The 23,003-nt window shown below is 32.7% G+C and overlaps 2 protein-coding genes across 2 annotated transcripts; both read right to left on the reverse strand.

Moving 5' to 3' along the window:
* Positions 1 to 7,427: 7,427 nt before the first annotated feature.
* LOC130647762 (uncharacterized) lies at positions 7,428 to 9,790 on the reverse strand. The gene is made up of 3 exons (XM_057453723.1): positions 9,526 to 9,790; positions 8,418 to 8,790; positions 7,428 to 7,901 (listed from the first exon to the last, which is right to left on the reverse strand). The coding sequence occupies exons 1-3, from the start codon at positions 9,589 to 9,591 to the stop codon at positions 7,660 to 7,662; spliced, it is 681 nt and encodes a 226-aa protein (XP_057309706.1). The 5' UTR covers positions 9,592 to 9,790; the 3' UTR covers positions 7,428 to 7,659.
* Positions 9,791 to 13,139: 3,349 nt separating this feature from the next.
* On the reverse strand, positions 13,140 to 17,931 carry LOC130647150 (uncharacterized). The gene is made up of 7 exons (XM_057452907.1): positions 17,806 to 17,931; positions 16,707 to 16,739; positions 15,675 to 15,848; positions 14,960 to 15,027; positions 14,565 to 14,668; positions 14,089 to 14,403; positions 13,140 to 13,657 (listed from the first exon to the last, which is right to left on the reverse strand). The coding sequence occupies exons 1-7, from the start codon at positions 17,837 to 17,839 to the stop codon at positions 13,465 to 13,467; spliced, it is 921 nt and encodes a 306-aa protein (XP_057308890.1). The 5' UTR covers positions 17,840 to 17,931; the 3' UTR covers positions 13,140 to 13,464.
* Between the last annotated feature and the right edge of the window lie 5,072 nt (positions 17,932 to 23,003).

A 23,003-nucleotide genomic window follows, 5' to 3' on the forward strand; every position in this document is an offset into this window, starting at 1 on the left:
AAATGACAAACGTTGTAAACACAACATCTACTAATATGTTTAAAGCTGGATGGCTCGATAATAGTGTGAAAAACTTCCTTGCTCATAACAATACTTGACGGAGTTTAGTTAACTGACAGTTCACATTAATAGATAATAGCTTTTGTCCCACTCCCAATTTTTAGACTAACATTTTTATAGCTATGTAAATTGATCCTGTTCTTTATTACTTTGCAATTCTTGCTGACGACAGCCCGTTTTAATTCTCCGACCTTTAAGTCGTGAAGCGAAATGTTTCGTGACGCCCACATTATGGAAATTGCAGTTAGCACGTTTTTCGAAGCATGCCCTCCACAGAGCACTGGCCAAATGATGCTCTTTGGTTTGGTTTCAAGAAAAAGTCAATAAACGGCAACTTTTCACAAATATTATGTCTATAAATCAGCTTGTATTTTGCTTAATTCTCGACAGATGATGAAAATTAAGCACTCATTCTCAATTAAGCACACCCTTGATCAAGCGCCCACTAGTTGCCTAAAGAAATACGTTTTGACTGAAGAGTGAACACTTACTTTAGTTGTCCTCATTAATTTGTCAAGAACTTCGGTGAACACTATACGTTTTAAAGTATAAATATATGATAAAATCGGTAGCTATTGCTTTGATTTTGCTGATTTCTTATTATAAAATTTATAGAGGTAAGATTTAATGGCAACGCAATGTAACAGCGGCAAAACAGGCACGAATCTAGCCATTTTTTTATTATGTCTAAGCGTTGAATATAAAGAAAACAATGCAGGGGGACTTGTTCTGTTCTACGCCATTGCGTCAGAAGTTTCGCTACTAAAACGAGTTTTACGTACAGTAATTCACCAAGTTGTTTTCCTCAACAAGGTCGTGGCACAAGGGAAAATTTCAAGTCGTATCGTTTAGTTTTATTCAAGTCTTAGTAATACATCTTCCTCCTACAAAATATTCTTGAACACTTTGATCGGCAGAGTTGAGTTTCTTCAGCATCTTTTGAAAGTGTTTTTATACAGAAATGCGAAATCAGCAATCGAAGAACAGGCACATTGTTTATTACATTAGTCACGGTTGATCCGCTATGGCATTGTTTTTTAAACCAATCAGCTTGATTTTTCGAGAATTTAAACCAATCAGGATATTTTAAAATCATAACAAGCTTTTTAATTGACATGTGAGGCAAAGAAACTTTTTTTGTGATAACTAAAGTCAATTTTATTTAAAAAATAAAATCATTAAAAAGCTTATAAAAAAAGCTAACATAAACAAATAATACCGTTCGGTATAGAAGACTTCTTTTAAGCTTCATGTCAACATTTCACAACTTTTTGCTAACGAAATGTAATAAATTTTGTGGACAATAGTTATAAGTGGAAAGAATGCATATCTGTCTTCCCCGCTCTCATGAAAAATATCAAAAAGGGAAGAATGATAAGTGTAGTTTACTAGACTTCTGTTATAACATAAACGCTAGATATTAGCTAAACAAAAGATGTAGCAACCTGACACCACAAACAGCTAAATTCGCCCCGAAATTGACTGAAAGTTGCTCTTCTAAGTCTAATATTTTGCACCTTTTAATTAGCTAATATTATAAACAAAACATTATATCCATAATAACAAATAAGGAGAAATACATAGCTTAGCTATCATAGAAACAAAAAAAAAAAAAAAAAACAACTAACCTTAAAGTAAAGCTACTGCGCAGCAATCCTTGTTTGTTTTGGGTTTATGGGCAGGAAGATAGTACTCTGCAGGCTAATTTCGTTGTATTAAGCAAAAATCAACTTGCTTTTGTACCACGTCAGGAAATAGTAACATAGAATGATATTTAAGTTCCTCCAGCAATTCGGCATAAATTTCATGTATCCCATCAGAATTTTCTCATTCGAGAACCAAATTCACACGCTCTCGCAAGCTGTTTCAATCCATGTTGATAGCGGAAAGATCCCTTCGAACATGTGTGACCGATATTTATACCAAGCGCCTATAATCTTTATCAATACGTAGAAACAACCTTGACAGGGTTTGTGTGCTGTAAAGTCTAGTTCCACGGTCAAACCCTTACAAAAGAACATACTAAAGTTATGTCTAGTAACAACCTTGACAGGGTTTGTGCGCTATAACGTCTAGCGCCACGGTCAAACTCTCAACGGAAGAACATATTATAGTAATACCTAGAAACAACCTTGACAGGGTTGGTGTGCTATAAAGTATAATCTAGGTATAACATTCCATGGATTTACCTACCGGTTGATTGGATTCGCATTATGGGTTATGTGATATCGCAGATAAGGCGAAGGAAACAAAGAAGTAAATTTTCGTCCCAGGAATTCTAGGTATAATTTGAAAACACCCAAATTTATCTCGGAACTTTTTTCTCGTGCACCGCTGCGTAATATTCGGATTATTTTTTTACTACGTCATGTGACAGGGTTGACATAGACTAAATCCGCGCCTGGCGAAAGATCGTGACAATGTGCGTATAGTATCTGATGTCGAACTCAGTTTTTGCAGTAGTCTTACTCTTAGATTAGCTTTTTTGAATGTTTTTTGCAAAGTTTTCAATCATTGATAAAGTCTGGTTGAAGGTAATTACCAAATACTTATACGTTGCCGTTTTGTGAATTTGCTGGTTACGGTAGCTATATTATGTTCAGTTTAGAATTTTCACATTCATCATTTGTTCCAAGCAGCATGATTTCTGTCTTTCCTTTGGCAAGATTGATTGTTCCCCACACACTACTTATCAATAGAGTAAAAGTCAGCAATTAGCTATTTATTGACGTTCTTTACTTTTTTTTTCTCGACACAAAGAATTGTGTTATCTGCATACTTTAATATATGGGAGTGTTTGACAATGTCAACAATGTTATTAGAAAAGAATATAAACACTAAGGTTACCAAAATGGACCTTTGTGTGACACCGTAATAAACCGGTTGTTTAGTTCTTTTTGAAGTTTCTCTTTCAACGACTTTCGACCTTCCAAGAAGATAGTTTGTGAACCAGAGTAGTTGAGTATTTACTACACCATATACTTTTAGTTTCACTAGCAATTGACTGTGACTTACGGTGTTAAAAGCCCTACTCAAGCCAATAAAGCATGAACCAACTTAATTACTGGCATCGACCTCTTTTCTGATGTCATCGATCAGTAAAATGGCTTAATGTCTTAGATATATGTTCCGGGCAGTCTTTAACCATACTAGATGGTAAGCTATCGTTTTCCGTTGCTTTATGGCGACAAAGATTCTTTAACTGATTCATTACGAAAACGTTAGAGATATTTGCAGTTAGAAAAGTTGATGTGTTTTCATAGTTATTTTCAATGATATTTTCACACGAAGTATGTAAGTAAGACTGATTTTTTAATAACTTTTGTTGCATTGGCGAAATATGAACTAAACGTCCTTGCCGTAACCTTTTTATTAGATGTGTCATTGCTGATAGACTTTGATTTGGAGGAAAATATTTTCATGATTATAACGCCAAACTTCTTAGGATTGCTTGAATTTTCTCCAATAAGTTTTTTATGAAAGTTTGCAGTAGTAGCTTTGATCATATTGTTGCCGGCATTTTTGTTGCTTTTTTACACGACGAATAATCGGTGTCACTTTTCGATTTTTTTGCGTTCATATACAGCCTATCACGATGAGACATTGATTGCTTAACTTCAGGAGTTATCCGATCACTACGTTTCCCCGATTCTTTTCCTTAATAATTGGGGCATATTTGTTAAATATCGTTTCCATTATATCGTTAAAGTATTGAAGTGCTATATCTACATCAGCTTTATTATATACACACCTTTAATCAAGCACTATGAAATCCTCGTTCATTTTTATAGGATTGTAGTTTTTATAATTCCTAACAGTTATTTCGCAAGGAGTAAATTTTCCATAGTTCTTTCTGCGGATACATCACACCATGTGATAGGGAATATTATTATGTGATTTTTTTGCATATTTATTTTGATGAGATAGAGTCTGGTCATTAAATTTTCCAGTATCTGGTCAGTGAATTGTTTCGAAATATTATGTGGTACCACTCAAATCATTTTTGTAAAAGGCGAACAAAGATTATCCCAATTCTGCGTTTTTTATCTGAATGTTCATTACTAATTTAATCTATTGATTAGTCTGGTCTGTAAATTACTTTAAATTTGGTCAATGAAATATGCTTTTATTTTATCACATCGTACTACCTATTTTTTTTCAAAATAGTAGACATAAGTTATTTTGTCTGTGCATGTTTTTATTTTTATTTGATGCTTTTATAAAGCTATTTTGACATTTTAAGGGTCTGGTCAGTAAATTACGCAAAATCTGGTCAGTGAAATATGCTGTTGGCATATCACGTGGTACTGCTTAGTCCATTTACAGACACAAATTATTTAACAATGCACATTTTTCTCTTATCCAATGATTTTATAGCTGTTTTTGACATTTCAAGGTCCTGGTCTGTGAATTATACTAATCCTGGTTAGTGAAATATATAATGTTGATATATCACGTGATACCACCTAATTAGTTTTTTAAAATGGTAGATAGAAATTATTTCATTTATACGAGTATTTTTCGATTTTATTTGATGATTTTAGGCTTTTTTACCATTTTTAGATCCTGGTCCGTAAAGTACACGGAATCTGGTCAGTGAAATATACTTTTTGAATATCACGTGGTACTCTGCAATAATCTTTTTAGAATTAGTCTTGTCAGTTATCTTTATTATACGCCTTATTGCTATATTTTGGCTGTTGATCATATTTGGTAGTGTTGTTGTTGCGCAAGCGCACTGATATTTTGAAGTATCATATGAGTTCATCTGATACTATGTACTTAGCTTCCCTCATACCGAATTTCAATCAAAATTGATAATTTTTTTCCGAGTTCTGTGTTCCGAGGCTATACCTTCTTTTTCACAATATTCCGTGATAAAAAAATTGCATTTTGGGCCGAAAAAAATTCCACCTTCCACATGGAGGAGTGCGTAGCGATTTGTCAAATTTTACACTCCAATCACACATCTTCAATTCTTCATAACGTTTATACAGTAAATGATAAAAGGGTTAACCCCTTGTTGGAAAGCTAAAGAAAAGCTTTCAAAATATCTAAACGGTTAGGTATGTAGCATGACTTAATAACAATCACCTTTATTTAAAATAGGATTATTTGAAACAGTATTGGTAATAATGGATAAATAAAAAGAAACGGTAGATTTTAGCGACATAGGGGCGTTTTGATAGATAACATTTGAACAATGAAATTGGGCAACGGGCGGTTTTTGTTTCAAACATTTTCGATGTAACAAGTCTGTGTTTTTCATGCAATCCACTTTGCCTAGTTTTTGTAATTCCTTCAGCATAAGTCAAGCATTGTGTGCTTTTTTATCATTTCAAAAAGTGAAATCCTCAATTTTCATTGCATGATGTTTCTGTCTTCTCCTCATTCCAAAATGCTGGGTAAACAGCCAGAGCAGTGTGTTAATAATTGCAATCGGTGTGCTCCTTCCAAATTGACCGCACTCCCAAAAAGTTTCCTTCCCTTCCTTTGATAAGCTGCAACTCATGTTTGGTCTCTTCATCACTTGCACAAATTTGCAAATGCCTTGCAACAATATTATAACTATAATATATATAGGAAATATAGCTAGTATGTTTCACATAATTATCCATCTTACTAGTTCTTGATCTTTTCTATAATTCTCTTCCTAATACTCTTGTGAAACGTACAATGTTATGAACTGTTTTTGTGTTGTTGTTTTTTATATTAACCTTTATGCACATACAAATATCATATATTACTTCAGAAGAAGAGCCATTTTGTACAATTATGGAGCTGAAATATAACCGTTATTATTATTGTTATTGTTATTGTTATTGTTATTGTTATTGTTATTGTTATTGTTATTGTTATTGTTATTGTTATTGTTATTGTTATTGTTATTGTTATTGTTATTGTTATTGTTATTGTTATTGTTATTGTTATTGTTATTGTTATTGTTATTGTTATTGTTATTGTTATTGTTATTGTTATTGTTATTGTTATTGTTATTGTTATTGTTATTGTTATTGTTATTGTTATTGTTATTGTTATTGTTATTGTTATTGTTATTGTTATTGTTATTACTAGTCCTGACTAAACGATTTCCCTTTTTTTACGTTTTAAAATTATTTATCTTCGTAGCTTCTTTTGGTCTTTCTTTGTGGACTCTCTGCCGTTTGAAGTTTGGGAAATATTATGCAATAAACCTGACCATACATTATATTAAATGGAAGAGTGGGTGATAAAAATTAAGTATCATAGTGGACATAAGGCAAAGAGATATACCTACGATTTCTTTTTGTTGTTGTGTTTTTTTTAACTGTTTTCACTTCTTCAGTGAGCTGTAAAGGCTAAGGTTGGTACCACAGTGAAAACTGGCTTATTTATCTTAATTTTTGAATGAAGCACTAGCACAGCGTCCAACACCGCTGCGGAGTTCAAGCAGTCATTCCAAATTTGGAAGAATGTCTTTCTCGCAGTTGAAATGTCTTACTTATTACAGTTTTTACTCATAACTTAAGATTAGTTCACTAGCTTTCCAAGGTTGATCGCTTCACCGTTAAAACCGATGGAACTCAATAATATTGAAAGATTATCAATAAACTTACGTTGGTACGAATATGTGACGCAATTGTTGTAATACAAACAGACTGGTACTGTTAGAAAGCCAATGAAATACGTGTTTCGCGAGCATTAAAGCCCAGGATTGATACCAGAATAAAAATTGTGTTATTCATCTTAAGTTTTAAATACAACAGTTCCAAAGTTCCGGAGGTCAAGTAGTCATTCCAAGTTTAAAAGAATATTATTTATCATTTATCATTTATCACAGTTATTACGCGAAAGGTCAAAATCATTTTACTAGCTTTCCATGGTCAATCGCTTCAAAGTTAAAACCAATGGAACCCAGTTGTATCGGAATATTATCGCTTAGTTCGATTTGGTATAAATATGTGACGCAACACAAACGGACTGGTACTGTTAGAAAGGCAATAAAATGCAGTTTTACAAACAGTCATCACTTCTTCAGCGCAAGATCTTCAGTGAAAAATGACTAATCCATCTTAATTTTAGGATAAAAAAATGTTATATTTGCAATCATCAAGTGGTTTGAATTCTAACGGAACACAACACACGTACCAAAAGAAAATTTAAATAGGTTACAGTTTTGATTTAGTGTCAGGGTCAAAAAGAATTTAGATCCATTAATGGCTTTATTAAAAGTTGCAATTTTAAAATTGGCAAGTGAAAGCAGAAATGTGGGGGTAGCTGTTAATTTCTTTCAATAAGGAACGCGTAAGGGGGGTTGTAAAAACATTAAAAACAGACTTTTAGTTGTCTTTCTTTTTTTACCTATTTATACAAAAAAAAATTTCCAGTACAATTTTTTTGTTTGTTTGCACAGGTTACACTGTTGAAAGATATTTCGTTTAACGTTTCGATAAACAGAGTTTGATGCATAAATTTCAGCACCAATGCTCGTATGTAGGGTGCATTATAGTGCGCATTGTGACAAATAGAATCACAATGCTGTGTGCATAAAAGAAGCTTAGTCACATGCGTGCCATATGCCGTCTTTTGCTTACTGATAAGTGTCACGTGAATGCCATGTTACGCAGTACAGGATTGAAACACAGACGCAATGCGTTTTAAACACTTATCAACTGTCCAATTGTCACCATTTTCAAGCTGCATATTTTCACGATAAATTGTTCTTTCTGGGACAGTGGTTCTTTTAAAAATCTTGCAATGTTTTGAAACCTCCTTCTTCTGTGCTGTAGATACCTTATCAGGTTTTGTCTTAACAGGTTTTAACAGCCTTTTTTGCATTGTTTTCAAGTAGCTCAGATAATCTAGAAAAGGTAAGCCATATGTCTTTACAGTGTTATGATTTCCGATTTATTTTCAAACTTTAGTAACTTGAAATTTAAATTTAAGATTTAGTAGCTTGAAATTCTTATAAGTATGTCACAGCAAAAAGAGATATAAAAAAAAATAAACATCAGGTCATTAAAAAACATTTTTATCATTTGCTTATTAAGAAGGTTAAATCTGCTTCCCATGATCTCCTTGACATTAGATAATTGTCCCTATTAACAGTTCTATCCAGTGGTAAATATTCAAAATAGCTGCACAGAACAACAACGACTGTTCTATTTTAGAACCACTGATGTCAAATGGCATGCAGAATGCGCATTGAACAATTAATTTTGGCTCACTGTGTGTGAAAAATGATGTTTTTGCATCATACCTTAAAAGATTATGAGCGCAGTAGTAACGTCAAGAATGTTTACGTGTTTTTTTAGGAATTAAGCATTGCCTTACTGAATTGTTCCATTTTCATTTCAATAAACAAACGCATCACTTACCACGCATTTTTCTTGTCCCAAGTTGCTTTAAGTTCAACCCTTCATCGCTTCGTATAAATATTTTCACCCTCAATGTTGGATATGTTCTATGTTGTGACATATCCCGTTTGAAGCGATTGGTTCGAATACGTTGCGATATTGAAATGCCGACAGCTGAAAAGTCTGTACCATTATTCTGCAGAGTGATTTTGATTGTGGAGTGGTACTGATTTTCAATGACGTCCTCGTGATGACATATTCCTTCCGGTTTGACACATTTAGTTACGGCGTCAGCAACCTTTGCCAAATCAGACAATAGGAACGGAGTGGATCCCTCTTTTGTCAACGTGATAAGCAGAGATTGATTTGCTGATATTGCTTGCGATATTATGATCTAACATAAAAACGTAAAAAGTAAATGAAACTTCAAAACGCTTTATAGGGTATTCAAAAAACTGGGAAATTTTATGGATTCTCTACGTCCAACACATCGATAATAACTTTATCTTTGATATAACCTTTTATGCTTTGCTTATATGACATTTTTATTTTCTTGGATAGAACTGCAGTTTGACGACAATTATCATTTATCAACAAAACATTCGAACAAAATACGCTATAAGCTGTTACTGGACATGCTTCTCTGAAGAAAATTTTTATAGCAAACAATCTTTCATAAGAATGTTACTCCAATTAAGTTATACGTGCAATATGATAGATATAAATGTCGTGCTTCGCTTGAGCTGCCAAAACATAATCAATTACCATATCAAAGCTGGTGAAGAAGAAGCTGTTTTACAACTTATACACAAAAATATTTTTTTACTAGTTTGGACTGTAGCCGCATATGGGCGTCATTTTCACTCCTATAGTTATGCTCAAGTCAATATTGTTATAACTTTATAGCATTCGTGCTGATCTTCTACTCTTATGTACAGTTTCTCAGTGTCGTCGTGTATAATTATCTGATATTTCACAGTCAAAAAATGTTTAAAAAAGCATTCTGACGAAAAAATAGAAACCTTTTATTTGACTAATGCAACTTTTTTTTATAAAGAACCTGATATAAATTCTTAGAATTGATTACAATGTCACTAAACAACCAGTTTTGATACGTTAACGTTCTTACCTGCCCAAAAGCCACGAAGATGAAAACCATAAAGTGTTCCATTGCGTCGAAGTATTTACGTTGCATTCAGTGTTCCAGTTACAGCAGCACTTGATAATAAGAAAGCCGCACTGTTTTCGTTCTTATACAAACAACTATTGCTTTATAGTTTTGTAATCCTCCCTAGCGACTGGGATAAAAAATAAGTATTTGTATCCATCAATAAAGCGCTTTATTATGTGTTGTGTTTACACAGCTAGTAGCTAGTATGAAAAAAATCATGGCCTCCAACTACTGCTTATTACCATCATAAAAACTTTATTTACAAATCTTGTTTATTTACTCCTAAATAATAATTACTTCTTTAAAATAGAGACGGTTTCCATACTAACCAGTTTCTTTTTAAAACAAAACACACCTTAACGTAAATATAGCAACCCTTTATTTCTACCTCCACAAAGCGTCCCACGTATGCAGCTTTTGCGTAATAGAGTGGTCGTTATTCCCATTGACATGGTGATAGTTAACAGCAGATGAAGTTACAACTGCTATGGAGTATACAGCGTCATTTTGCGTCACATAAGCAATATCAGTTTGCACAGTTACGCCATTAAACAAATCAAGCAAAGAGGAGTGAAGTAGATCTTTCATGTTTGACTAAACATAAACGTTTTTTTTTTTTGTTTCCTGGAGGTCAATGTCTGGATTATATTGAATAGCCACTGATTTCTTCTGCTGAATACTTGATTATAACCGAAACGCGGCCTGTAACTGTGCGCGCCGCTCCTTGTAGAGCTTTAAAAACAGAGTCGCCGCGCGACTGTTTTTGCCTAAGTATTTCCAAAACTTCGCCGAGTAGCAAATTAACCAATCGGAAGAAAGCGATATATGTTTTATTCTATAAGCGGATCGAAACCGTTCTCGGACGCGGTACTGTTCTCGAGGGTCACGTTCACAGAAACTTTTGGACGATTGTGAAGTGAAAACATTTAGAATGTTGACGTAAATGATGACATTGATGTTGGTGGATTTATAATAATTTTTATTTGAATGTAGAATTCTTTGTTTTTTAAGGATAATTTAATTTTATGTATTTTAGACTTTTTCACATAGTTTTTTTCTTAGTCATATAGAAATCTTAAACAAACTAATTCTAAGGTTTTGACTGTATAGATCGAGATAGAATAGAGCATATTCAATTAGTTAGCCAGCTGTATGTATGCTGTTCTGTTAACTTTTTATTTAGTTTGGTACTTTTTATACTAGCTAATATTATTGTTTCTTTTACGTTATCTTCACCAAAAAACTTTCAGCAAAAAACAGTTGGTTCCATTTCTTGTTTATGTGAAAAACAGATTGGTAAAATAAAATTGTTGTGTGTCTGTTGTAGCTAAGCAACAGGTAGTGTTTTTATTGCAATCATAGGTGCATAATATATACAGTTAACTTACAAATCTCTCAAAAACTTCCATAAAATAAAATTGGGCGTGACTGTTTTAACAAAGAGACAGGTGGTATTCTGTTTATATTGTAATTAAAGAAATTAGAAATCTTAGAACTTTAACAAAATAAAATTGGGTGTGACTGTTTTAGTTGAACGGGGTAACGACAGGGTCTTGCTTGTGTTTTTTTTTTAAATCCAAGTTGTGAGAAAGCTTTTTGAAAAGGCTATGACAACTAAAAGGACGCCCTACTAAGAGTTCCACATTTGTTTGTTACATAATTGTTTGCATGCACTTGGAGTTAACCATATCATAGATGATGGGTGGTGTTGTGTCTCGTGTTTTAAGGAGGATGATAATCTTACCTCCCCTTAAAGATATGAAAAGATAAAAGGTATGGCTATGAATCTTTGTCATGATTTTATCAGAGGAGATGTTTCCTTATATGAATATATGTTAGCATTGTAATAGTGAAAAACTAGTCGGTAAGTTGTGGGAAAATCCACCTAGGCGACAGAGGAACGATGGAAGTGATCCGTGATTTGGATTTTGATGGCGCCAGCAATAACCCATCGATAAACAAAAAATTATTATACGAAAATGTTTTTTACCGGTAGCATATATTGGTTAGAGATGAAAAAGCTGATTGGGAAAATGTATAGGGTCGTGTGCTTTCGATGAGCCGTTACAAAGATTTTAAGACTTAGAGGACTTTTTAAATACGTCATCAACCCATCTGTCTCAACACGGGTGAATTTACTTAGAAAATTGACCCCAATTGCTTCTCTTTGCCACAATCATATATTCCTTATTCCCTAATGCAAGTTTGTTCACGATGTTGATGGAACCATAGTTTTCTGAGATGACACAGTAGATTGACATATTACTTGTGACGTGAAAAATTAGCACAACTGAGAAATCCTTTTAATTATAGGCTGTTATAAGTGATAACAAGAGAAATGCACGCTTTTTGGTACCCTGAACAGATACTGAAAAGCGTGCAAGCAAATGGCAATTCCATCGGCCTAAGTACGTACATCTCTTGCAATCAATTTTTTTTCTTGTTACATCTCATGTTCAAACACTTCAAATTATTCATCTTCTCAGCATAATTTCATATCATATTTCATACAGCCAGCTAGATTTAATTCACCGGATCGTTCTTTTGACCTTCCTAACATCTGAAATGATTCTGCTTAAACTTTCAGAAACAGTCTATTAGTAAGCTTCCGCTTGGAGATTAAGTGAATCGAACATTCTCCCTATTCAAATTCACTGTTAAATCTTATTTTAAGCTTAAACGTTAAGTATTCGTCAGCAATGGGGTTTAAACGGACATGCATGCAGAGAAACAATTGATATCTAGTGCTACATGCATGTTTTGGAAAAGCTTGATAAAAACGTAAGGAAAAATACAAAGATGAAAATAAAATATTTAAACACTGAGGTAACTTTAATTTTGCAACGCAACTTCGTAGACCAATTCGAATGTTTGTTTTCATTGAATTATCTCGAGTCCTTCTTACGAATAAAAAAGATGACAATGAATTAGCCATTTAACCAACTAACATTTGGAGTGATAAAAAGTTACAACAATAGTAAGAAACGCTGTCATGTCATAATTCGTGATTCCAGTGATGGACACACCTATCTGTTCTAAAACACAGGTCAAAATTTACAGCTCAAAAATTTATTAGCTCCTTTAAAGGGGCTACGAACCGGTTAAAATGCTCACATTCCGTATATCTTGCGCACATATTACAAATCCGTTAAACGCGTTTTGCGCAATGAACAGACCAGCGCACTTTGCTCGCTGGTTCAATATTTTTCGAAAAGTATATTACCATGAAATATTTCAGCGAGACTCATTCTGAATAAAAACATGACCAAGGCTGGAGAAGATAAAAATTCTAGATATATCTATATGTTCGAGTCTGTAAATTACATACATGCCGAAAAAATAACCAGTTTGTTTTTCGCCGCTATCAGCTCGACTTTCGTGTAAATCACTAAAGTCGAAAACCAACAGCCGTTCCGTAGCCTCTTTAAAATACACGATCCGTTTTAAATCTCTCGTTTAAATTTATAATTGTTCTCAATAGGGTTTTCAATTCATTGCAAACTGTCAAAATAGATTGATACACATATACATCTGCAGAAAGGAAGAAAGGGGGTAAACAAACAACGACAATATAAATTAATTAAAAATTCTGCTTAAAAATATACATGATACGTGAAAGGCTATCTATATTAGGTACATTAATGGTACGTGTTTTAACCACAATATCAGATATCGTATTCGAAGTCCTCACTTAGACTTGACGTCATCAATAGTTTGTACAACGCATCTCATGCTCCAACATTTATTTTTATATTGGAAACATGGTAGCAAGTTGAGAGTATATTCTTAACACCACACATGTGTTTCCTCAACACATGTTTAATGTTTTGCAAATAGATAGTGTAATTTGATCTAAGAACAATAGACAATTGTCGTATAACATAACAACAGATTAGTCTATGCGGTGACGTCTGTGTAAGGCGGAGGGGGCGCTTCCGTGTATTCATCTTTTGGCGCATAAGGGGGAGGTTTTAACATTTCAGTAAAAAGTTCAGGGTTATGTATAACAGCGACATTTGTTGTGATCGGTGATTGTGATGTTTGTGGTGTGCTGGTTGTTCTGTTGCGCATCGCGAGTAATCTTTTGTTTCTAAGAAGTATAATACAGAATAAAGTTAATCTTTCAATGTCATCTCCAATGAACGCTTGCCATACCAGTATTTTATTAAATTACATTTTATGCCAAGGGTGCAAGAAATAGTTATGTCCAAAATATTATCGATGGGCGAAAATTCAATGACCAGAATATGTACTTTTTTTATGGAAGGTGCTTTTAAGAGCTTTTATGTTCGATAATACTTCTACGTTACTCGACTTTTTGAGAGCTAACTCATTATTAAAGTAGAAATGTTATCAACAATAAGAGTTACATATATAAAAAATTGATGTGAAAAATTAAAAAAAAAGTTATTAATGCAAGTAGCAAATTTAAACCGTTTTTTTATATACGTTGATGAACAAGCGACATCTTCGTTAAGTTGAGAATTATAAAACATAAAAATTAGCAAAAACTATTCTTACCTCATTCTTCTCTGAACTACCATCATTATCAGAAGTAAGATAACAATTACACCCAACACCGGAAATCCGATGCTACCCGGACCGTGTCTACTGGCCATTTTTGTATTTTTCGGTGTCTCGACTTTATCTTTTGAAGTTAATATATCAACAGAATTGAGTAAAACAATTTCTAAAGTAGATGTGAATTTAATAGATTTATTGGGTTCAAATGTTTTATGTATTTTAATCCAGAAGATGTGACGCGTCCCACGTGACATCTTGTCCTTCTTGATGTGCACATCATCCGCCTTGATCGATCTGTAGACGTTATAAGCCCTGAAATAAAACAAGAAATAAATGCAATTCCACAAGCTGCTCTTAAGTAATTACCTGGATCTTGGGGTATGATTTCAATCCTTTAGCTAATGTAATTCCTGCTAATCGCTAAAAGGATACGTACCAGGGGGAGGTTTTAATGTAAAGTATATAGAACTTACATGAGTCTAGGATGGTGGTATATTGATGTGGTATTTTCAAGGAATGGACAAGTGTCTTCAGTACACTTGTTTTTTATTATGTCAGCAATATTCTTTTTCAGGACCTGTGCAAAAAAAGGAATAGTTAAATGACGGAAATGTTGAAAAATAATTCTTCATTTACTGTATTCAGTAAATAATACTCCTAAAGTTTTTCCTCGTTTGTATCAACGCTAGTTGGTGTAAAAGCTCTTCTTTTTCTCAATGATATTCTATTATTATGCCATAATGCTGATCTTTTGTTTTAAAATCTTTCCTTTCCATCGACATGAAGAAAACAATAAATTACACTTGCTGGTTTTAAAAACAAAGATAATAATTTGACCGAAGTTCAAACCGAACTATTTAAATCATACCTGCATGTCAGCCGTCCAATCAGACATAGTAAAGTAAAGAAGAATATCGTCTTCGTGTTGAGGGTGATCTAATAGAGTAAAATTAGCAATTCAGTAACAAAACGTCATATTCTTAGGGAACGTTAATTCCCATGTTAATTAATTTGTTTTGATTGGTGACAAATAATTTCTATTGTAGTTTTAAAACATATCTCTTCAGATGACGAAAATTTATTTACATATTATGAACAGTTTATTAGAATACTTTTTTGTAGTTTTTGTATAATTAGTTGTTATATAGTCAATTGTTGATGATTTCACATCTGCCTTCAATTTTAATACAATGTGAATTATTTTTTTTACATCCCAATTTTTAACAGTTAAATACTATTAAATTGTAGTCAATTTTTGTTGAAAACAGTATTGTACAAAAAATGGACGGTGTTTGGCCTAAAAAATAATTTATACGCTATTGTAAAATTTCGTTTGCGTTTATTTCATAATTTTAGCGTGTTGTTTTTGTCCAAAACTATAAGCTGATGAGCTGAGACTAATTTTAGCTAAAAATGTTTATTCTTCGCCGAAAAAGAAATTTTCTTACTGCAGAACATATCTTTACCAAAGTCCTTTTCTTTCTAATTTTACGCACAGCGTAGGAGGTCCAAAGTATGCCTCTTAGCTCCTTTCTCCCACCAAAGCAATGGCAGATAAACAGGTAAAGAAAAGGACTACATACCTGTAACACACTTTAAGAAACATTCTTTGTATGATGAGAAGAAATTATTTTTACAACGACCTCTGTTAAGATTGGATTTGTAGCAATCGCCAGATGTCGAATGTTGATAAAAGTACCATCTTCCTTTACATCTATCGTTACTCTGCATTGTCGCGTCACATCTAGGATCTCTTTCTATAGAATATATAACTCCGTCATAGATACAGAAAAAAAGATCAAGAACTTAAATTGGCGAAAATGTATACAACCCTTTCTTTAATTAATCTATATAACTTCCAGGCTATTATAACATCTCAATTTTAACTATATTCTTAACGTAATCTAACGTTATAAAACTGAACCGAAAATACAGCTTAACAGAAAAATATGCAATTAATTCCAAATAATATATCATAACCAGAATCATACTGAAGAACAAAAACTAGTCACGTGACATGGACCATTCAATGGGCGCTTAATTCAGGTCTGTTTTCACATTGCGAGAATCAATGTTCTTTTGTTTTTTATAATTTTGTTTTGTTTCTGTTTTTTAAATATGTGATTTTTTTACAACCAGATCAGGATGAATAGTTGTTTAACCATGTTATTATGTTTTTAGCGGGTGGTAAGGCGTGTTGTAAGGCGGGTTGGACGGGTGTTGTGAACTGCTTTTGAAATTTAACTTGAAAAATACTGTTTAATAAGTTAATAAGTTTCCTTAATCTTTTTTTACATTTTAGCAGTTAAAAACTATTTTTTATGTATTGTGTTATCTTTTGTCAAAATAGCGTGTTTTTTTGGTTTACTTTAAATGTTAACTTTTCTTAACTTTTCGGCAAAATTAATCCTTATATATTCCACATATTAGGCCTTATTTAACTGACAAAATGAAAACTAGATTTGTGGGGGGTGGGGGGGGGGTTGTAACCCCATTATCGTTGCTATCGTTTACATAGCATTTACAGCACAACCATTTTAAAATTTACTTAAAGCACGCACCAGCCACCTCACTTTCACCGACACTGGAATACAGTAAGAAAAAATTAAACCTACTTGCGTTGACGTTTCCAAGATGGTAGACGCAATCTAAACAAATAAAACAACACAATAATTATCGGTTAACTAACTGGAAAGGGGATTGAAAAATTTTAATTTTAAAGTAAATATATTTCCTAGTAGCATTTGTTCAAGCAGATGAAGTTGCTGAATGAATCTTACAAAAAAAAAGTCATTGTTTTTGTTATCCTTCTGTTACTTTCTGTTTATGAGTCCATCTTTGTAAGGATTGTCAATTCTATAACCTCCTACACTCGTGTTAACGTACAAAGTTATATAACTGCATCAGAAGTAGAACAACAATTAAGGAACACAGAAATTGCAAGGAGGAAACATTAGATAAAACTTTAAACCAAATGGCTAATATATTCCTCAACCTTTGCAATTTTCAGCCTTTTTTAATGCCATCGTTAAGGTAATACTGAATTTGAAGCCTTAATACAAACTATGGTCGTAGATAGGCAATAGTCCAATAGCGGTTTCTTATATATCTATATATTTGTTTTTATTCAAGACCATGTTGAAATAAGAGACATGTCTCATTTTAAATTCAGAAATGTCAGTCTAATTAAAAACATGTGAATTAGCTTTCAGAACTAAACGCTTCTCGCGATTATCAAAGCTTGTATGTGAGGGTAGTATTTATTTATCTTTTGAATCTGAAACATTCTTCTGTGGACTCTCAGTATGTCTGTCTTCTAAAGATATGATTAAAGACTTTTTAGGTTTCGTATGCTCTTACCAAAACAAAGTGTTCACAGTTTTTTACTAGAGTTAATTGGCCATGTGGTTATGTAGATATGTTAAATAGATTTAGTTGTTATGAAACTAGCAACTAAAATTACTTCCATGTACAAAAAATTATTATTATTATTATTATTTACCTATGACAAACGTAACTGAGGGAATATCTTTAAAACGTCAAAACAGCCTCGCATTTATATAATGTAGTAGTTTATAAATTCACATCAAACTTTACAAAATATATATGCCTGTGTTTGATACTAAACTTTTTAAAAACACATAAAAAGACGTATACAACTATATGGTCAAACATATATAGACACTTTATTTTAAAACACAAAAAAGTACATACATAATATGAATAAACTAAATATTCTTTTCAACATCTTGACGTCTCTTCCTTGGCACACGTCTGGTTAACAACTACAACTTGCACTGTCATACTTAACAAGCGCATCTCATCTTTGGTCATATTGTCGTCTCATGCGGGAAGTTAATTAACATTCTCATTATGACAACGGTGATTCCCTGTGGCTAAAAGGAATTACCATGTAATTAAAACATATACAAACAGAAATATCTTTTTTTACACAAATTTAAAAATGACGCCATGTTATGGAGATATATTTACTTGTGTGTGAAAACAGAGAGGCGCGAAAAAGTTCGAAATGAATTAAATTCAGAAAGATTTATCGTAGCTACTGTGTGTTTTGGTAAAAACTAATGTTTCCAAAATCGTTAAAATATGATTATGTCCGAAAAAAAGCAGATGGATTTTGTCATGTTCAACCAACCACATCGAGACTACCTGGATGGTCGAGACAGGAAACTTGAATAGTCGGGACAAGAAAATTTATGCAACAGGATATCATTGTGTTTTAAGATAAAGTTTCTTGTCTCAAAAAAAGTATGAAAATATATGTTTTTTTTCATATAATTAGTTTTGTGTTTCTTATGTTTTAGACATCAGCTTAAGTGGGACCACAGCTGATTGACAACTCGATTAATAATTAAGTTAACTTGATGATTGTCCAAACTAATTTAACATGACACGCTTACACACAATATCTACACGATATCCAAATACTTAATTCTGTTTTTGATAAATGATAAGATAAAATATGTTTTACTGATTATCATCAAATTTAATGGCGTAACTAAGCTTTCTTTGAGGATATTAAAATTGAGTTTCTCTCATACGAAAGCTTCGACGCAAACAAATGTATCAAATTAATGTCTTAGGGCAAACTCAAAATTAAACTTGATTGATGGGCACCAATCCAGTTGGCCACTCCTTACCCTCTTAAACTCTCCGTGAATTTTATATTTGTTTGTGTCAGTGAGTGTGACCGCTCAACATATCGAAGGGTGATTTCACTCATAACGGTCACGTAAAAAAAGAACAATCAAAATAAGCACTCAGAAGCGTGGTGAGTGTTTGTAACAGCAGGAAAGTTGTTCACGAGTTAGTGTAATTTCCCCCGTTTTATTTTTCGAATTTTCTGGTGGTAAGAACATTGTGTCCCCTGCCTACATTTTTTTAAAAATCAGATAAATTTTTTATTTAATTGCAGTATTCTGTTTAAATATTTGGAAAACTTCACCGCTTTTATTTCAAACTCATGGAAGTAATCAGATTTTATTCAATACGAATGTTTCTTCTCGATACAACAGACTAGTTAATTATTTGATACTCTTGAAGTCGCTAGGGACGATAAAAAATTATTTAGATAAAATATAAAAATAGTCTCCCATTGTTAAAATAAAGAAACAATAAGTTGAGATAAAGCTTAAAGTTGGCTCAATTTCAAAAATATATATTATGCAAAAGAACCTAAGGAAAAGGGCATGCTAAACGAGAGGTTTTGACTATGTTGAGAAACAAGTCCACCAAACAATCGACAAAATGGTGACGTCATTACGACTTGTGTCCTCTTTCGATGACTAAGCAACCAAAGTATTCTTGAGTATTATTTCAGTTCTCAAAGAGCCTAATTTTCTTAAATCAAATTTAAAAATTAAAAACCGATTTCAGGAAAAGGGAAACTTAAGAGTTACAACAACAACAAATTTAAAATTACCAAGGAACAATTTAAAATTTTATGGTCTGTCTGGAAATTTCATAAACAATTTGTTAAAAAACAAATTAAATAGATATACATTTCCTTAATAACATGATTTTGTAGAAATGTTGGAATCTTAAATTTGATTTTGGAATCATATTTAACATAAATTGTCATGTCATGCTTCTTCTCGATACGACAGTGTGATTAATTGATTGATGTTCTTGGATTCGCTGATTCTATTTGCATAATTAACACAATAAAGAATCCCCCAATGAGTTACATTACATTACAATGGCCTTGGAAAATAGATAATTGATAAAGAATAAAGTTTATTTACAAACACTAATCCACATGCTTTTTTAGATTTAGCAAAATTCGGGAAATATCTGGTAAAAAGCCTTAATCCTGGTCCTGTTTATAACGGGGAATATAAAGAGATGATTTCTGTCTAATAAATACTCCTTAGTAAAGCTTCACCCAGACAACAGTTGAGAATTTGAGAAATCATCCGATCAAATAAACACAAAATAGATGGCTGTTCTTTCCTTTTTATCAGTCTTATAGTGGCGCTAATTTTTTTTTGCGTCCTGTTTATGACTCCATAGAAATGGTAAAGAACGTCAATTAGATCTAACTAAAAGTTGTTGTTCGTAAATGTAGCCACAAACATACGAGGTTCGTAAATGTAGCCACAAACATACGAGGTTCGTAAATATAGCCACAAACATACGAGGTTCGTAAATACAGCCACAAACATACGAGTTCTGTGTTTAACATTTTCTTCTATTTTCTTTTATTTTGCTAGTTTGAATTAACTATGTTGGAGAATAAAGTCTTCCATTTTTTATTATAGTTTGATTTGTCGATGGATAATTTCCTTCCTTTCTCCATTGACGTATAGCAATTATGATTTTACGATCGAGAATTACATCCATTTGAGTTTAAAATTGAAGTAAAATTTTTTTCCCCCGAGAGACAACATTAGAAGGCAAAGCTTTTAGTAAACTCGATAAATATTGATTTTTATATCTACAAAACCTTCCTCTTTGCACTGTATCTTAGAATGATGCTACAAAACACGATTGTAGTCGTGAAATTTTTTGGAATCCTACACTGTACCAAAAAAACAAATTCTTCTACAGGAGTTAATTATTTAAAACATTTCAAGAATTTTTATTCCTAATTAATTTGTGAATCGTTGAAATTTTGTGATTGAATGAATCATGCGTTTCAGTAGGTTCATGGTGATACTGCATACATCTTGATTGCTTCCTTTAAATCAGCACTCAAATGCTTACTAACGGGTGGTAATTTCCTTTTCGGTTTTTATTTCTCAATTTTTTTGCACGCTATTAAAATACCAAAGAAGCTGTTATTTATTTCAAAAAATATTTATGCATGTTAGCTATCAATTTTTAAACACTGTGTTATCAATGTGGGTCCTATTCAGTAGACAATTTTCCCCACATGGGATGAGTCGTAGCTATGATAACGACGAAAACCACATAATTACTAAGCTTCGCCAAAAGTGCGATACGTTTTTGGATTTTACGAAGGATGTAAAATTGTCAGTTGGAGAAACTTTTCGCCCAGCCACACCGAAATTTGACACATCAGATATGTGTTCAACCATGTGGGCAGACAGTAATGATATAATATTTAAATTTGAATTTTGTGAACATCCATATGAAGTTTTATGCTTGCACTTATCAATCGTAAGCTTTTAAAACATCCTTCGATCTAAATAAAATTAAATGCAACCTTGTTCCCAGGGCTGTCTCTTGATTTTTCTGAGGGAAAAAGTGCCTGAGGACAAGATTAATTTAGACGTAATCATCAACAAGTTGTTGTTTTTGTGGTTTGCGAAGGACTTGGCATTTTTTAACATCTGAAACAAGTGATATGTTAGACTGGTATAAGCATACGACAAATTAATGGGGAAAAATGAATTCTATATCTTAAATCTTTTTGTGGCTTCTCGTGTCATGTTTAATTATTTAATGTGGTTTACATTTCTGTTAACCGCATATCCTTAATTTAAATGTACCGATTCAACATCGATCAAATTCGATTGACCAAAGTTCCGGAAGAAACTTATGAAGTTTCCTTTTCTGGTATTGATATGTTGGCCTGTTTAAGTAAAACAAATGTTAAACTATATAATTATGTCGTGCAAGTTTGTCGTGCAATATTTATTTGCTTGAACCAGTAAATAACGGAAAGAAATTCCATACAAAAGGCTTCATTCCTGTTCAAAGTATTCTTGCACGGAATCAATTTTTGAAGATCATTTCCATGAACCTTAAACTTGTAATTTATAAAGTTTAATGATCACATAAATTTTCACATCCAAGAATCTTTCTACCGTACTAACCTATGCTAAGTTTTCCCCTAATTTTATTTGACCCTGATCGCCATGGAACCGTATTGTAGGTTGTAAAGTGGAACAAGCAAGTTTTGATGATTATTTACCTGCTCTCTTTGCTTGTGCAAAATAGGAATTTTCGGTCAGTTGATACGATTTGTCAAATTTGAGAATGTTTTATTATATAATAAAATAAGAATGTTGTAGCTCATCCTTTCCTGGATTTGTAACGGAATCTTTCCAACATCGCAATTTTCACAAAGATTTTTTTTTCACGTATTCTATAAACGGAATGATTTCAGCATTGCGACAAAGTGTAGGTTAAGATTAGGAATAAATTAGCATATACTTGTTCACTGATTTGAGCATCTTTGCCATTACATCAACAAAACTAATTGGCTGAAAACTACTAAAATATCCAAAATTCCTGCTTTCCACAAAATTATGATTGTATACGGGAATTTCGTCCCAACTAACGGAGATTTGTGTAAAAGCCGTCTCAGCAAGGAGGACTAACACTTTCTCATACAAATACATTTTATGGTTACAAGACAAAAGCAAGATCTTAGTGGACCAGACCAGTGGATCAGAGACTCCATATAATAACACTTCTTAAAACGAATAGAAATTAGCTACGATCGAGATTTGAGTGTAGATTTTTGTATGTAATATATTCAAGTGTTTAAATTGTTTTTTTAAATGATTTTTTTATTCAAAACCTCAGTTTAGTTCTTGTGTAGACTATATGTGTTGCAAACTTGAACGGAATATAGCCAGTTATATATAGTTCCAACTGGCAATTTTACCAAACCCATTTTCGCTAGAGGTACTTTTTAAATCGATCATACTTTAAAAGAATTCAATGGGGGTATCATAACTGTCTGAATAACAAAAAATTAATTTAATTTAAAGCTTGCCCTCCTGGAAAATGCAAGTTAATTTCATATGAAAGAGCGTGAAAAATTGTTAAGCAATTTGTGGATAACCATACTCCATAACATCAATTACATTCAAACCTGTATGACACGCGACCACTCTAGGGACTTCTCAGGCAGGAGGTCTTAAAAAACAACTCTGTACGATGGCCGGCCTCTGACGACATGGCCGTCTCAGACAAGT

This window comes from Hydractinia symbiolongicarpus, chromosome 6 (assembly GCF_029227915.1).
Source record: "Hydractinia symbiolongicarpus strain clone_291-10 chromosome 6, HSymV2.1, whole genome shotgun sequence".
Taxonomy (NCBI): Eukaryota; Metazoa; Cnidaria; class Hydrozoa; order Anthoathecata; family Hydractiniidae; genus Hydractinia; species Hydractinia symbiolongicarpus.